General features: G+C 41.5%; 1 protein-coding gene across 2 annotated transcripts in view; it reads left to right on the top strand.

Annotated features, from left to right (window-relative positions):
• dennd2b (DENN domain containing 2B) overlaps nucleotides 1–13,895 on the top strand; it is a 44,830-nt gene that overhangs the window by 12,732 nt on the left and 18,203 nt on the right. For both annotated transcript variants that reach the window (XM_056374543.1, XM_056374534.1), the window contains exons 2-8: nucleotides 284–382; nucleotides 4,617–5,891; nucleotides 7,467–7,612; nucleotides 11,605–11,726; nucleotides 12,670–12,885; nucleotides 13,287–13,383; nucleotides 13,556–13,600. In XM_056374543.1, the coding sequence (XP_056230518.1) occupies nucleotides 309–382; nucleotides 4,617–5,891; nucleotides 7,467–7,612; nucleotides 11,605–11,726; nucleotides 12,670–12,885; nucleotides 13,287–13,383; nucleotides 13,556–13,600 (1,975 nt within the window). In that variant the 5' untranslated portion in view covers nucleotides 284–308. The remainder of the gene's footprint in view (nucleotides 1–283; nucleotides 383–4,616; nucleotides 5,892–7,466; nucleotides 7,613–11,604; nucleotides 11,727–12,669; nucleotides 12,886–13,286; nucleotides 13,384–13,555; nucleotides 13,601–13,895) is intronic.

Below are 13,895 nucleotides of genomic sequence, written 5' to 3'. Positions count from 1 at the left end.
AAGTGATAAGCAGCCATGTTGGGTAACATGAATTAACCCGCTCAGAGTGATGGCACTCCCAGTTTTGTCGTGGTCCTGGCTGTTGTCTTAGAAGAATGTCGGTCATCTTGTTTTTGATGTGGCACTGGATTAAAGTCATCACAATATTGGATTTGTCTTTTCTCTATGAGCTATAAGTCTACAATATACTGTATTTGAGTAATTTCCTAGTTTGTTGTTTTGCTGAAATGCATGTCATGCTGCACCTTTTCAAATGTTCCACTTCTTTGTGTTTGTCCATCAGGTGAGTCGGCGGTTTGCAGACAAACATGACTGCCAACAAGAGTTCCAAGGCTGTGCCTCGTGCAGGAGGAGGTAAAACTCCCCGGGAGGTCCCTGACAGGTCAGTGACATACGGGACATGGGCGGGTTGGTTAATGTGCACTTCCAGTCATATCACATGGTTTCAGAGTATTTTATTTTCAACCATGTCTTTCCATCAGTGATCAGTCTTTAGTAGTTTTCTTCCCTTTTTCGGTCATGGAAAAGAACAACCAGTGATTTTCAATTGTGATAATTCCTCCAAAGCTTTTGCAAGTACAATCCTGTATCCTGGACAAGGGCCTCATCCAACTCTGAACTGTGAGTAGTGAGCTGAAGCTTGTGTTAGCATGTTGAGAGCTGACAGTGTCCTGCTGGGACAGAAAAAACAAACTTGGGGAACGATATGTGATATCTAGACTATTCATTCTCACAGTCTATCATCCTGCCCATTCTTAACAACCTCAAAAGGCTCAGCAGCAACAGGCAGTTGTTACACATGATCGTTGCCCAGCACGCAGCTCGGAAGTGTCGTCTGTGTTCACATTGTCCACAGTCACATCAGCTTGTGACAGTCTGATGCTTATTTTGACTAAGATGATTGCTAGAAATGGTGTGCCTGTTGGTGTTTTCATATATATCAATGCTTGGTTGACACTTGGTTCATGGTGGTAAATGCAGACAGGAAAATATTTCTTACAACACAGAACCTAAAGTAGCCTGAGGCAGCTGGTTTATGTAATTGCTTGTGGTGTAAATTAGGCCTACTGAAAGCTGTAAACCACACAAATGTTAATAATAATGTTAATATTATGTTAATATTAATGTTAATATTATCTAGATAAATTGCATTCATTTGTTGGTAAATGTGCACATTCAACACAGAGTTGTTAAATATGTGCAATTCTCAGGGTAAACCTGGTGAATGTAAATCACAACTAATCACTGTAGCACAAAGCTCTCTCACCCTGCTGGCCGTGTTGCTCTAGCATGACAGTTGTGTATTTAAACACAGTCTCTTTTGATATATTTAATTGTCACTTTAGTAACTGTAGTAGAGGCTTATTAACAGCTTATGGTTCTCATGGGCTCACATTACCCTCGATCCTTAAAGCTCACGTTTAAAGATCTTGAGGCGAAGATGCTTTGCAGCTCCATGTTTTAACACATGCAGAGGAATTAATGGCGTTAGATAGTGCTACACAATGTGTGCCCGGAAACCATGCGATCAACCATGGATTTGTTTCTAGGACAAATTACACCCATACTGAACTGTGTTGTCTCAAGAGGCACACATAGAGAGAGAGAGCTCAAACTACTGTGACTAGTGTTTTATATATCCGGACATACACATTTACTAGACTTATCTTATTTACTGATATGTAAGCAAATAAAACTCTTGAGTAAAATGATTGCCGGATCAGAGTTTTATGTATGTCTATAAATTAACAAGTGACTTAAAAGAGCTGGTTTAGAGTTTACATATGTTGAACTATAATAGTAAAAGTGCTGGTGCTCTGAGCAGTCTGCTCTCTCCGTCCTGGTCAGTAAAAGGAAGTGGCTTGTGGTTAGCATGCCCTGGAAGCCTGAGTGAAAGCCAGAGGCCAGGTTGTGACTGGCATTCAGCTCTTTGCACAGTACAGTATGTGTGGCCGGCCCAGCTGAAGCTGACTAAACTGGGCTTATTTTTACAAGCATGATCCAGACCACTAGAAACCCCTAAAAGTCCCCAAGCCCTAAATAGACAAAAGTTCTACACATAATTTCTTTTTTTTTGTGATTTTGCACAGCAGTCTGCACTTTATTTTACAGCATAAGAAGTAATTCTAGCTAAATGAGGCTATGATGTTCTAAAAATCTGTCTTCTTCTGTGGCCGATTTAACTTTTGCAGTTATATTAAATCGGCTGCTTTGCAAACAGATCAGATTTAAGTGCACTATGGTAATGGGATTAATGGTGTACAAGCCAAAGCAAGCAAACAACAAAACATATAAACAAAAATGCAAAGTTCACAAAACGTATATGATATATAAGATATAAAACAAAAAAAACATATATGCATTTTAATATATTTGAATATTGTCATCAAGTCAATAATTGTAGACCGTAGACCGTAAGGAAATCCAAAAAAATCCGTATAGAATTTTTGCAGAAGATTCAGTTCAAAGTCACTTGAGTTAAAAGAGCATTTCAGAATAAACACATTTCAGTATGTTGAGTACTTAGTATGTACTGTATGTATATGTGCAAAACAAAACATAGTTGAAGTCTCTCCTTTTTTTTTTTTTTTTTTTAGATACAATCTCTTTTAAACATTCACAAGGCACAGCATGAAGTCAGTTTAAGTCTTTTCTTTAATATCATCTTGTTACTGCTTGTTTACTGTCACGCTGGTGGAATCATGGTTGACCGTGGAGACACAGCGCTGAATCCTCCCCATGTTTCATTTGTGAAATGAGGGAAAATGTAAAACCCCCGCGACCATCAAACCATAAAGTGAAAATCCAAACTGTCGTCATTAACTCAATAAACTGTACTGTTACTGGCAGTGGAATTGCATTACTTAGTGTTTGGTCTGGTTGCTACTAAAACATTCCCACTGATATTGAGCTTCAGAGGCACTGTTCCCACTCTGGCTTCCTACGTTAGCCATACTCCTTGGCAGAAGTTTGGTTAGGCGTTTTGCCAGGGCACCAGTAAGATTTTAATTTGCCAGACAAATTCTAATAACTCCCCAATGAACCACTGCAACATGTCATATTTTGGACTGCTGATTTATATCAGAGTGCTCAAACAGTATTTTGCTCATGAAACCGTATGGTCTGTTTGACTAATGCTGGGGTTTTAAATTTGTAGTGGTGGGAAGTAACTAAGTGCATTTACTCGACTACTGTATTTAAATACAATTTTTAGGTTCCTGTACATGAGTATTTCTATTTGATGCTAGTTTCATTACTCTACATTTTAGAGGGAAATATTACACTTTTTATTCCGCTACATTTACCGTTGTTTGGAGTTTCTTTACAGATTAAGATTTTACATAAAAACATAAAAAAAAACAAAAACCCTTACAAAAAAAAAACAAAAACAGATTTGGGATGAGTTGTTATCTGGACCACCAAAGCAATATATTCCTTCTAAACTTCTCACATGTATTTCAGTATTTCACAAAAAGTAAAAAATCCAAACCTCAGTCCTAAAAATGAAAACCATCATTTATCATCTCAGGTCTGTGACAAATCACCTCATATATTAATGGTTAAGCACAGTATTCAAATAACTCCCCAGACATGAGTTGTCATCTTGAAATCTCATATTTTTTCTTGGGAAGTACGATAAGGGGCATCCATCATGCTCTTAGCTGTCGTAAAAGCTTCCCCACCCTGGAGCAGGAGGAGTGAAACCAGGGAAGGGCAGATAGGTGTGAAGCGAGATCTGTCCCAACCTGCAGTGTTAGATCACAGTCCACAGCCCTCAGCTTCCTCCTCCTTCCATAACGCTTGTTATTTGAACCATGGCTGTGACATCAGATCCCCCAAAGCTTCACTTTCGCAAGAGGCAGTCCGCTTCCAAGTCATGACAAAGTTCCAGAAAGACCATGAGTAGTAAGGTGTTGGAACTAAAGGCAGAGTTTGTCTCCGTCGAAATCTTTAAGGAGGTGAGCACCGTGAGAAAGTGTGTGTGTGTGTGTGTGTGTGTGTGTGTGTGTGTGTGTGTGTGTGTGTGTGTGTGTGTGTGTGTGTGTGTGTGTGTGTGTCCGGTATGTGTGTGTGGTGAACAATGGTACAGTCAGCAGTGAGAGTCTGACTACTGTAGCACTTAGTATCACTTAGCTGTAGGGATCACGACTAGAGAGGAGCAGTGAGACTTTTACAGGTAAGACCGCTGTAATAAATTGTGCTTTCTGTGTGAGGTCCATGGTGATTCTCCTCAAGTTATTTTGATTAAGTGGAAAAATCCACAGTGGCATTTTAATGTAGTCTGTATTTCCTTTGGCCTTTATTTTAATCCCATGCTGCCAAAGACAGAATACTTTCCTGCGGATATTCTAAATAAGTGGCTCAGGTTTTCATTCTGCCTTTGATCTTTGAAGTAAAGTCAAACCTTTCAGCTGATTCTTTAAAGTTTTCACCCATTTGTTCCACATAGAGTTTCTGTTACTTTTCATGCTGCAGGGTTGAGTGGATTTGTTGACAGTTATTATTTGCCTCTTTTATTAATAGCCTGAAATGTTTGTTGTTGTTTTTTTTTTTTTTTTCAGAGAAAATCGAAATGTGCACAGTTAATGTTCACACCTTTATTTGTCTTGCTTCAGGTGCCAGTCTACATCGCCGTGTCCTGTTCTCTCTGCCAGCCAGGGGCAGAGCCAGCAGCCACTCCTCAGCGACAGTGAGAACTCTGGTAAGCAGAGTAGGTACGTCCGCACTGACGGCAGGTTCCTGGTACGTGCTGGCTGGAACAGCAAGACAGCTAGCCTGTGCAGTGGTGCCTCTCTCACAGGTGACACTGACTCCCGAGGCTGTCTCACCAAGTCAAAGAGCATCAGCTGCCTGGACAACAGGCTCTCCATCTATAAGCCCCCCGTCCAAACCAAGTGCTGTCAGGAAAGTCAGGGTGCCCAGGACAAACAAGGGGATTTCTCTCCGGGAGAAGGACTTAACGGTAGGCCACTGAGCTGGAGTACACTCTCACTGGGACCGTCCTCTAACCAAAGCCACAAGCGCACACTCTCTCTCACCCGTTCAGTAGCAGGTGTTCCCTCCACTGCAATCCGCAAAAAGATCTCAGAATGGGAGTGCAGAAGGGTGGCTCTGCCTAGGATGAGCTTGTGTCTGGATAAAAGAGGAGGAGAGCGTGTAGGGGGCAGCGAGGGCTGCCCGAGCCTGCTCTCTTCTCCCTGTAGTGAGAAGACTTTTGACTTTAAGGGGGTTCGCAGGATGAGCACAGCATTCTCTGAATGCTCCTACACAGAGACGGAGGAAGAGGAAGGAGTTTCAGACAAAGATGGCCTAGGTCGCTTCCAGAAAAGGATAGGTAAGTCAGAGTCCTCAGGAACATTTGTACGTTCCCTGTCTGCTCGGAAAGAGACATCAGCAGTCCTCAACAGGATACAAAAGATAGAGCAAGCCCTGAAGGAGAATCCCAGCCCAGCCCCTCCACGTTATCTGAGTAATTGCTATGCTCCAGACAAGGCAAGACAAAAGTCTTTTATGATAGGTGACGACTTCGACAGTACATGCACCAGTAAGCGCAGCAGCATTTGCTCAGTGGCCACTGAGCCAGATACTGCTTTGGTGCCTGATAAGCTCTCTAAACTCAGACAAAGATTTAGTGTGAGCTCAGCCAGGTCTGAGAGCCCAGAACCACCCAGTCAACAGACCTCTGTTGGCACACCAGTAAACCCCTTACCTAAACCCAAACGCACTTTCGAGTATGACGCCAAACAGGACCAGAAGGGCGTTTCGCCAGCCAATGGACTACCTCCAAACAGAGCCTCCGAGTCTCCCCCGCCTCTGCCCTCCACCCCGGCACCCAGCATGACACGAGCGCCAAAGACCAAGGGGAGCACCCCTGCGAGAATCCATGACAGGTGAGAATATCAGTGTGCTTGTGTCTGTCCTTTAACTCAGATGAAAATACACAATAGCTTTGAAGGTCAGCTCAAGCAGAGTGGGCGGTATCAGTTTGTTTCCTGCATTCTCAGACAGTAAAACGTGTGTCTCTTGACCCCCCATCGGTGGTAAACATTCAAACAGTATGTACAGGAGATGCTTCTTCTGAGTGCAATATATGACCAACTGTAACTGTAAAGCTTGGGTGTTTGTGGTACACTGATTCTATACGCAGCATCTGTATCGACGCCAATACAGGTTGCCAACTCAGCTTTTAATGCCTTGTGTTACCTTACATAAAAATGATGAGGTACAGGAGACTGTATCAGGAGCGAAAAAGTTGCATCGGTGCACTACTATTGGGTGCTATGAGGAGTTTTGAAAGTTTTTAGCGTGTCTGAAGGGCTTGTGAGGAATTTGGAGTTTTTGCTTTGTTAGTGTTGTAGTTTAACAAGTTACTGATCAGTGATCAGTAACTCTACTCTGATTTGTTTTTAGTTAAATGTGAAGTGTAGATCAGTGTTGAATCAGTTGTCATGTTTCCCAGAATTGAAGAATAATAATACTTTTCACTTCAGGTAAATAGCACCATAGGTTACGATGAGGTTAATGCCTACTGGATATCAATGATAAAAGCAGCTCATGCTAAAAATAACTGATGTATTGTATAGAAATGTCTGATAGCTTCTTTCCAGAAATTCATGTTGGTCTATAAAAAGATCTGGTAATTTAAACCCACACAAATCTACAGTATTTTCTTACTCAAGAAGAAACACACTCGTACTTTGCCTGTAACTGACAACACTCTGAATCTGGTAAATGTAGTCTACTGTTTTCTTTTTTAATTATTGACTTATAGCTCTCAGAATCAGAAATCCTCAGTTTTTTGTGTGAGGGTGGGGCCTCTCCAGATTGCCCCTATGTGAAATGGGGATGAAATCCTTAAACAATCTTCCCTCGGACTCTGTGTTTAACATTCCTGTGGCTCTAGCAAATTCAGACCAAGTTTAAAAGCCACAAGCTGTCGATGGCGCGACATGACTGTAGATCCCTGCACTAATGTAGCTCAAGTTCCTCTGCGCTGCCTTGACATGTGATGTGTACCTTACATTGTACAAAGAACACGGAAATAGTAAGATATCTGCATGTTTACTTGTGACTTATCAGGAATTTCCTTGTGATTTGAGCACATTTGGATCATGATGTTTCTCTTTTTTTCTGTATTTTATAATTAGTACTTCTGATTTAAGGCTTTTGGGGGATAAGACAGTGGTCTGGACATGTGTTTATAACCACTAGAAGTATCTTCACCACCTGTCCATCCTTTCTCTGTTTCCAGATGGCAAGTGGAGACTGTTAAAAGTAAAACTGTCTGTCTGGACTATTTTTAAATGCATCTGGATTTTTTCTGTCTACTCTAATCTGTCTACCTTCTTTTAGGCAGACACTGAATTGAATCTTACTGATTCTTTCTCTTTATAATTTTGTCTGTGCAACTATGCAACAGTCTTTCTCCATCTTGGTCTGTTTTGACTTGCTTTGTTTATTTCTAGAGAATCGTGTGAGTCGGAGGATGCTACCAGTCTACCATCTTCATATCCATCCTCACCTACAGAGAATGGCGCACTGACCACAGACACACGGAGTCGACCCAGTTCCAAAAGCACTTTAGAGGAGAATGCCTATGAGGACATAGTGGGTAAGCACACTGGTTCACTGGCTTTGAAAACAGGAGAGATTCATTTCACTCACTGGTTTCTGTCTGACCAGGATCACTCTTGGATGCAGTTTAGAGTCGAATGATGAGCCAGTTAATTAACTGATCGATCTTCAGAAAATGAATTGGCAACTCAAATAAAATTCGATTAATCATATGTCACTTTTAAGGATAAAAATGACAAGAAAGCTTCTTGAATGTGAATATTTAGTAGTTTTCCAATTCTCCGCTATGATAGTAAACTGAATATCTTTGTGTCTTGGATTGCTGGTCAGACAAAACAACATGTAAATGTCCACTTGGACTTTGGGAAACTGTGGTTGGACACTTTTCACCATTTTCTGACATTTTATGGACCAAACAATGACTCGAAACGAAAATAATTGTTACTGATGGCACCAAAAGAGTTCAACTCATACCTAGGAAATCATTTGAATTTGATCATTAGTTATAAGCGAGACAGTGGCAGTAAGTTAGTAATCTTCGATACCGATGGAGCATTAAAGCTATCTCAGGTGAAACTCTGCAGCACTGAGAGTTTGCGGTGAACGGATTTAGTATTTATGACGATGTACTTCCATCTATTTGCACATGTAATGGAATGTTTATAATAAATCAACAATATCGACACTCGCATTAAATTAAAAGTGATATTCCCCTGTATCACAGGATATGTGTTGGTTTGTGTTCAGAACTTTGTGTGAAGAGTAAATGCAAACATTGCATCGGTATTGTGAATGCAGATGTTTTAGTGATAATATGACGATGATAGCCCCTGTGCAGCATGGCATATTGTAATAAGATTGTGAGGTTAACTCCTCCTCCTGCAGCTGCCTCATGTTGAGGTGTGGGGTGCAGAAACAGTCTCAATGTGGGAGCAAGTCAATGAACACTCCTGGACATAAGATCAATGGATAAAGTGGTTGTATATGTTGCATTTTACTATAATGATTGTCTGGTTGTCTACATATTTCACACTGCTGTCCTGTTCTCTACTGACAGTAAAGCATTACAAGCCTCTTAGTGACACGTTTCTCACTGTAAACAGGATCAACCCAGTACTTCTCTGAGATAATGTGTGTATGAAATGCTGCACATAGTTTAGAGCCAAATTCCTTTCCACTAGCAAATGACCCCAGGCCTTCTGCCCAGTCCAGTTGCCAGCTCCCCCAGTGCATACTTAATGCTGTGGAAATGTGTGTCAGTGTGAGTATAGTCTCATGATGAAGCTTGGATTTCAGATGCAGTTAAAAGTTTTCACACTGAAATATTTTTCATGATAAATGCTCAGTGTTGACCAAATAAGGGTTGATTTTTTTTTTTATCTGCCAGTATTAAATTACAAGTGGCCATGTTGTTCTTGAGTCAGTCATCAGTGTGCTCATAAGCTTTTTTTTTTTTTTTTTTTAAGGTGGGGATGTGCAGTAGTCTCAGAGAGAGTGTCAGGGCATGACTGATTTTCATGTGAATCCCAACAAAGCCCCCATTGTTCATGCAGCACTGTGAACATGGAGTTCGCAGGTCGGAGATGCACTTTTGCCAATCTCTGTTTGTTCCTGACACAGACATTGTCTTTGAGTGAGTTTGAAATTGCTTCAGCTATTTTCAAACAAAAGCTTTAAAACTGAAGACCTAATGGAGGAGGGCAGTTTCCACCACCACTACGCGGTGGTTTTACAGGTCAGATGATCTATTTGAAAAGCAGCCACAGCAGCAGGAAATAAGCCATGTTTTGGTCCCTCTGTGCCCTTATTTTTAACAAGCATCTCATACAGACAACCCCACATGTTTTCTGAACTCCAAGAGGACATCTTGGCTTCCTAAGCTTGGAAGCTCTTGGGAGGACATTCACTCGCGCCTTTTGGCACCTGCACTTGATGTTAGACATTTACCTTAAAAGTGGAAGTTTGTGACCAGTGTTACAGTATTACTACGATTACATGGAAAATTTTGATACTAAGCGACTGTTGTAAGTGCTTTACCAAGTGTATGTGATTGATGGAGTGCCAGTGAGTGATCTGTTTACAGACTGATGAATCACAACCTGTGCACCAGTGGTGCTATGATTCATCTGTTTGCATCATCGAGTGTGTTACGTTTACTGTCAGGTGTTGTCTGCTCTTAATTGTGGGAATTAATCCGGGCAACTGGTGTATTTAATGAGTAATTCAAGTTTTAATCAAGTTACACTTCTACATACTGCTGTACACACAGTTGGACCTGTGATTTTGTTATTCTTTGGTGTAAAACATGCCAAAAATACAATGCATTTCACCCTCATAATTCCTTCAGTGTGGTTACAAGCAGACTAGATTCATGACTGACACACTGTGTGGTTTGTGGTGCTGCCAGATGTTCATCCAAAACTGTAACCTGTGTTTTGAATGGGTGAGCAGTGCCACTACACTGTGGCTTGTCCACTTTACAGATAATCTGATACTGACACTGTTGGTATAGTTTATTCTGTGCCTCGCCCTGCCCAGAGAGTCCATTGTGTACACAGAAATGTACAATCACAGTTTGCAGCCGAGGTGTGTCCCCTCCCGGTATAATACTCTGTGTCTGGGAGTGTGTTAGAGAGAGATGTGGATGTTAGTAATCAGAGGAGTAGATTAGTACCCACCAGTACGTAAGCAGCTATATAGACATATCATTTTCCCAGCAGGCTCTCATTACAGTATTGCTTCGGTTTAATGGGGTAGCAGCACAACATGGGGTGAGACTAAGCCCTCTTATTCTGTTCCTAAGTTTTAATGATGCACAGAAAATCACTCCAGTAAGCTAATTTACTGTGTGACACAGCATAACGCTCTAAAGATCCCTGGCAGTGTCTGTCAGCGGCATATGTGTGCATGGGTTTGTGTATTTACAGACAGGCTCAATAATTAACCCTAAAATAGATAACAGAACAAAGCTCTGCTTGTAGGTTAATCTTCAATGTTTTTAAAATACTCACTCACTGTTTGAGAAGCGGAGTTCATCGGGTTTTCCACTGATGTACTCAGGAAGAAGGAACCCAGCTACCAAATAGATTTTTGTTCTTTCCCTCTCTGCTGACAGATAACACTGCTTTTCTTTCTTATAAAAGTTCCTCTCATGCATTTCGACGCCATCTGGCTCTGTTTTTATTCTTCACTGTGGTTTCTTCACTTTCTCACAACCTTTTTTCAGACCCTGCCAAAAAGCTATTCTCAGAGCACATGTCTGAATAGACATGGACTGTGGTGTTACACAAGTTTTCGCTTTATTGAAGTTGGCCTTCTGCCAGGTGACATCAGAGAGAGCAGTGCCGTGTAATGTTCCCTTTCTTTCCTTTTCTGCTATCATTTGCTGACTGAAGTCTGTGCTTATTGTAACTTCTTGAAATAAAGGGTGGCATTTTTTTAAATGAATGACAATTAATTGAAAATTGAGACCCCCGGTAAGAGTATGAACTATCCTTTTTAAACCTTATTGCTTTTGCTTTATTTGCAGTTCCACAATATGTTTTCATTTTCCATATCCAAATATATACTTGAGTGAAATAGAAAAAATATGTCTTGCAAATGTTATTATAAATACATATTTGTGCATGAAAATTTAACTCTTTAAGTTTAAGAAGATGACCCTCCTCTCCATCTCTTACAGCAGACAGTTTGCATGCCTGGACAGTGACTCATCAGTAGTGTTGTGTCCAGAAGTTTCAGCTGGGCCCACTGGGGCCTGCGCGGCCCAGTGCCAACAGTAACTGTTTTGAAAAAAGGGAGTCCACTTGAGCCAGCTGGGAGTGACCTCTGACTTACCTTTCATGACTCATCTCTTCTCAGACTAACCATACGGAGGCCCTCTTGTGCACCCTGAAACCTTTTACCGCCTTTTTACCCTTTTTGACCCCACAGCGTCGTGTGTCTTGTGTCGGAAAACAGCATGTCCATGGACAGATGCTAGCTGATATTATATTTGAACTATATTGACCATTTACTTCATCCCTACAGAGAAGGAGAACCCATATGAGGACGTTGACCTGAAGCGGAAGAGTTTGGGTCGGAAGTCTTGCCTGTTGGAGAGCAACAGATCTTGGACCACCATGGACAGGAAGCTGAGCTCTCCCCCTCAGGTAAGTCATAAGCCTACTGGGATCAGCAGCACTGTGAGTAGACATAATAGATATGTTTTCTCGTGGTAATGTGAATCCCCTCACTATGTGCCAGTGCTGAATACTGGACAAGATCTTTTCAAGAAACTCACACCTCATTTGTGTCGCTACAGGAAACAGTTTGATATGTTTAGACCTGGTGATGTTTCACAGAAAGGCACATCTGCAGATTTAGCTTCCTCTCCTCAATGCTCAAGTACTTGTCTCACTAAACAAAGTGAGGACACCCATGGTTACTTGTGGTAACAACAAGTTTGGTTTAATACTCCAGCAAACTCCTAGTGAAGTGTCTCTGTCAGGAATACAACAGAGCAACTGCTTTATCTGTTTACAGTGCAGCCAAACAAATCTGTGTTGTTTTGATAAAATCATGAATTATACTGTTTTCTGCACAAAACTGCAGGGTACAGTAAAGTTACTTTTCTGAGGAGTTAGAGGTGTGCAGTCTGTTGGCTGTGACTCTTCCTTTTGGTTCAATTACCCCTTTTTGTGGATGTATTTTTGATGACTTGTCGCTGTCAGTGCAAACCTCTGGAACAAATACATTGCGCTTCCAGTGATTGCTTCACAATAAAAGTCACCTTGTGTTCCCTTGGTTGAACAATGAAATGAAATTAGAAACATTAAGATTAAATTTCCTTCATCGTTTCCTGTAAATCCCTCATTCTTTGGAAGGCAATTTGAATCCAGCGCAGGAATGGTGGCCCCCAGCGTTATCAATGAACTACAATGTATAAAGAGATAATTACCTCAAAAATTAGGTTCGAGTTCATGAATATCTTGATGATTATAACTTTAAGGAAAATTTCTTGAGTTAATGCACTTTGATAACGATTTATAAAACCCTACAAATAAATGAATGAAATATAACAAACCTTGCATATTTTTTTTTTTCTCTGACTAGTTGCCTTCTAAACCCAGTAGCCAGTCCCTACGCCTTACTGGTCCGAGCGACAGGAAGAGCCACCGGTTGTCACAGTTATCCAAGCGCTACAGCCATGATGAAATGCTGCTTCTCCCTCAGATGGGTGTATCATCTTCACCTTGTGGCCTGCTGGATGATAGCCTCTGTAGCACCAGTGATACCCTTGCTTCACACAGGCACTGGAGGATCCCCAAGGTACACACTGCTAGATCCTACTCAAACACCTACACTAAGTCCAAGCAGATCTCTGGCTGTGTTCTCCGTCCTTTCCTGCTTCACAGACCTGCTCAGGTTTCTTGGTCATAGTCAGAGCAGCTCTGGATCACTGGTAATTCCTCAGTTTGGAAAAGATGTTTTCAAAACACATTGCCTCGATGCATGTAATTACTGCATGGGTTTCAGCCCTCATGGTGCCTTTTCTCAAGAACTCTCCTTGAAGCCTTTCAGTTTTCTTTTTCAGCAACCCTTAAAGCACATATGCATTGTTTTACGCTGTTACTTTTGGCAAGGTATACCCACTACTTCCTCTATACTTAGAATCAAAAAAACAAAACTTCAGATTCCCCAACAGAGAATTTCCCCTTGCCTGATTACAGCTGGTCCAGAGGATTAACTCCATTTACTGCACTAAACGTGGGAAGAAGAGGCTGAAGAAGCTGTCCATATCAAATATTGAGACTACATCTCTGAGAGGTAAGGGCTCTCTGTATTCCCTTTATCCGCGTGCCAGAAAAGTGAGTAAATATTTGCGTCTTAGCCACCCACATAGAGTTCTCACTGTGCCCCTCTCATCACATAAGCATGTTTGTGAAATTGCCCTTTGACCCGTAGAAAACCTTCTTGTCTGTCTCATGTCTGCCTCCAGATGACAACAGTGAGAGTGAGAGCGACTCTGATGACAGGTTCAAAGGTGAGCGTCCATCTGCAGGGGTGATGTGCTACACTTCTGCTAGCTGTGAACTTTTTCTCTGTGCTGTTCTTCTCTGTGATGTTTTTCTCAGTGCTTGTGCAACAGCTTCCCAGTTTTGGATGTAACAATGTGACCCGGCTTGACCGGACAGACCACAGAATTGTAATTTGCCATATGCACGGATTATCAGGAGACCACACAACATTTATCATGTCTAGATTCAATGACAGGAATGAATACTGATGAGATTTAGTGATGTTTTCTCTCTGTTTTGGACGCTTCTGTGGCGTCAGTA

This window comes from Seriola aureovittata, chromosome 1, assembly GCF_021018895.1.
Source record: "Seriola aureovittata isolate HTS-2021-v1 ecotype China chromosome 1, ASM2101889v1, whole genome shotgun sequence".
In the NCBI taxonomy this organism is placed as follows: domain Eukaryota; kingdom Metazoa; phylum Chordata; class Actinopteri; order Carangiformes; family Carangidae; genus Seriola; species Seriola aureovittata.
Note: the sequence above shows the minus strand (reverse complement) of the source record. Positions and strands in the feature narration are given on the sequence as shown.